The sequence below is a fragment of the Microtus oregoni genome, unplaced genomic scaffold (genome assembly GCF_018167655.1).
Source record: "Microtus oregoni isolate MIOR12 unplaced genomic scaffold, Mior012 000160F_ref0000428, whole genome shotgun sequence".
NCBI lineage: Eukaryota > Metazoa > Chordata > Mammalia > Rodentia > Cricetidae > Microtus > Microtus oregoni.
Window position 1 is genome coordinate 680,481 of NW_024544815.1, and position 3,870 is coordinate 684,350.

At 36.6% G+C, this 3,870-nt stretch overlaps 1 protein-coding gene across 1 annotated transcript; it reads right to left on the bottom strand.

Annotated features, from left to right (window-relative positions):
* Positions 1-292: 292 nt before the first annotated feature.
* On the bottom strand, positions 293-1,219 carry LOC121445139 (olfactory receptor 8H1-like). Its single transcript, XM_041647146.1, has one exon. It carries the CDS (start codon positions 1,217-1,219, stop codon positions 293-295), a length of 927 nt encoding a protein of 308 aa, XP_041503080.1.
* Between the last annotated feature and the right edge of the window lie 2,651 nt (positions 1,220-3,870).

The following is a 3,870-nucleotide window of genomic DNA, read 5'->3' on the forward strand; positions in this document are numbered from 1 at the left end:
TGTTTTGAATTTGAAACTGGAGGCTTACACAACTGATAAGTTCCTGCAACAAAAGCATAAGGATGTGAGTTTAGGTCCCAGACCAACGTAAGTATCCTAGCAGATAAACAGATCTGAAAGCCTAGTGCCAGCTAGCAGTGACAGTCACATCCCAAAAGGCTCTGAGCAGCCAGTCTAGCAAGAGGTGAGTACTGGCTTCAATAAAACAACCTGCCTCAAAAGCTAATGTGGAGAACAAGATGGTAGGAAACAATGTGACTCACCGCTTACCCTCATTCAGCTTTCTGAATCCTTATCTTGTCTTCACTAATCTAACAACAGCACCTTTCACTTCTTTGTTCCTGAGACTATAAATGAGTGGGTTCAGCAAGGGGATCACAATTGTATAGAAAACAGAAGCTACTTGATCCTTTCCCAGGGAGTAGGACTTACTTGGTTTTAAATAAGTAAAGATCAGAGAACTGTAAAAGACAGTGACTCCAATGAGGTGAGAGGCACAGGTGGAGAAGGCTTTTTGCTTTCCTGAAGTGGAATTGATCTTCAAAATAGTAGAAAGAATAGACACATAGGATACAGATATTGTGATAAGGGAACCCAGAATGGTGGAACCTGCAAAAATGAAAATAATTATTTCAACACTATTTGTGTCACTGCAGGACAGAGATAAAAGTGGAGATGTATCACAATAAAAATGGTAGATGACGTTGGATTTGCAGAAATGTAGTGTATTCATGGCAAGCACACCAACAGAGGAATCCACAGTTCCAATCATGTAGGATCCAGTGAGCAAGACAAGACAGCATTGTGAAGACATAATGATAGGATAATGTAAAGGTTTGCAGATAGCTATGTAGCGATCATAGGCCATTGAGCAAAGCAGAAGACATTCAGTAGCTGCCAAGAGGATGAAAATGTACAGTTGGGTGAAACATCCTATAAAGGAAATGCTCTTGTTTGAAGTCAGCAGGTTCTCTAAGGTTTTAGGTGTGATGGCAGTCGAGTAACTGAGGTCAACAAATGACAGATGGATGAGGAAGAAATACATTGGGGTGTGAAGGTGGCTATCAACACAAATGATAAGCATCATGCCTGTGTTCCCTAGCACAGTGACCATGTATATCAGGAGAAACAGCACAGAGAGGACTAGCTGGATCTCTTTGGAATCTGTCAGTCCCAAGAGGATGAAGTCAGGTTTATTTGTCCGATTCCAGATGTTCATAGTGAATATCCCTAAATGACAAGAAATCAAAGATAATCTATTGTTTTTAGGATGGCATAGAGATTCTTGTGCATTTTGCTATTGTAGTTTTTTTACCTATAGCATATAACAGCAAATAATTCAATTACCAATTATAAGTACAAAGTGGCATTTGATAATGTTATCATCTGTAATAAAATGTGCTATAATTTAAAAACTTGATACTAGTTTAAATAATATCCTTTTATGAATTTAATACACAGGAAATGTTATTATGTATGTGATAATAATTATCCCCTTATTTTATAAGCATATAAGAGGCAAAAATTCAGTTAATTTTTGTGAATAGAGAAGAATTCATTTAGAGTTTTGGATCATTGTAAAAATGTAAGATACCAAAGATGTTAGTCATAATCTTTTTCCAGTTAAGTCTAAATGAAATGTCACACATTTAGTGAACAAAGATAGAAATCAACTTTGATACATCATTTCCTGCTTTTTCCAATATCATTTAAGTCTAATTGATTTTTACAGAATTTCAATAGCCTGCATTAATAAAAATAATTATCAATAAAAATGGAGTAAGTTTTGAATATTCAAAACAGTTTTAAAATAATATTATTCATGAAGTATGAATCATATCCGGGGTTCTCTCTTTCCACCTATTCTGTTTGACACAATCCTGATGTTACCTTTAAAAGCACCAAATGGCATGTATACTTATATTTTTAATATAATCTTTATTTTAATTACTTTAAGTCTTTACAGTTTTAAAAATACTTACTCTGAATACCAACCTTGATAGAAAAAAATGAAGTCAAAATACTTCCTATAGCATTTGACTGGAAATATTCAATTCCCAAATTTTCTTACAAATTAAAGAGAAAATTTATTTAAGGATTTGAATATGGTAGTCTTAGAGCTTTTGTTTTCCCTTTGACTATTTTTTCCATTTTTTTCTAAACTCATTTTTAGAACTTCAGAAGTAAATTAGGTTATTCTTGATATTTTCCTCAGGTCTTTGCCAAAATCAGGTTTCATTAGAATTTATGGCCCAAATTTATTCCATGAACAATTGTGAATCTGAGCAGCGCAATATATGCCTTTTGTCTCTAATTATTAACTCCAGGACAACTCATATAGTGTTATGAGCATCATATAATGTGGTCATTCTCAGGAGGAAATTTCTTTTTTTTTTTTTTTTTAATTTTTTTTATTAAGAAAAGAAGAAAAAAAACATAAACAAAAAACAAGTTTCCACCTCCTCCCAGCCTCCCATTTCCCTCCCCCTCCTCCCACCCTTCTCCCCCTACTCCCACCCTTCTACCCCTCCCCCCACTCCTCTCCCCCTCCCTCTCCAGTCCACAGAGCAGTCCGGGTTCCCGGCCCTGTGGTAAGTCCTAGGTCCTCCCCCCTCCGTCCATATCTAGGAAGGTGAACATCCAAACTGGCTAGGCTTCCACAAAGCCAGCACATTAAGTAGGATCAAAACCCCATGCCATTGTCCTTGGCGTCTCATCAGCCCTCATTGTTCGCCATGTTCAGAGAGTCCGGTTTTATCCCATGCTTTTTCGGTCACAGTCCAGCTGGCCTTGGTGAGCTCCCAGTAGATCAGCTCCACTGTCTCAGTGGGTGGGTGCACGCCTCGTGGTCCCGACTTCTTTGCTCATGTTCTCCCTCCTTCTGCTCCTCATTGGGACCTTGGGAGCTCAGTCCAGTGCTCCAGTGTGGGTCTCTGTCTCCATCCATCACCAGATGAAGGTTCCCAATGCTGGGTCTCCTGGCGCCGAAAGATCAGGAAATTTCTAAGACAGATTTCTTGGCAAAGAGCAAAGGACAGAGGTCAAAGGACTAATTTAGAAAAGTTTTTCCTTTTCCCTGAGAGCCCACAAAGAAGAACATAAAGCTGTGTTATTTTTTCTGATGTACTACATTTATTTATATACCCATAAATACAATAAAAAATAAAAACTAAATGTCCTTCAACTGGCAGTGGATAATAAAATGTGATACATATTCAAAATGGGCTACAATTCATCAATAAGAAAATTAAATCATAAACTTTGCAGGTAAATGTCAGGAACAAGAAAAGATCATCTTGAGAAATGCAACAGAGACCCTCAAAGACCAATCCTTCATGTTCTTTCTCATCTGAGTCTACTAACTCCAAAACATTAGATAATAATACATATCTTTGACTAAATGAAAAAAAATGCTAGGGCTCCTCAACCGTGTTATGGTATTTTTTTTCTACTGCAAAGGGAAGTTCCTTGATGAGAAGAGAGAACCGCACTTATCAGTGAATATATGGAGACATTTTCTATTGTTTTTACAAAACATTTTAAGTCCAGCAGAATCACTTCTTCGATTTAAACTTTACTGTTCTATAATCACAGTCTCATTGTCAAAGTAAGCATTTTCAAATTAAAAATAATTTCCTCTAGCCACAGTTTTTAAAAATGCTCTGATGTGAATAGAGTGTTGTCTAAATGTATTTTAAATTTAGTTTATTTATGGGTATATAAAGAAAAAAATAAACTATTCAGAGTCTGGGGCAGTATGGAACTATAGAGAGGGAAATAGCAGGGAAAAGTAACCTATTGGGGGAAACAGGCTCTAACTGGGCACGTGTAAAAGGTAAATATTGAAGAAGAATAGGAAGGTAAAATAAC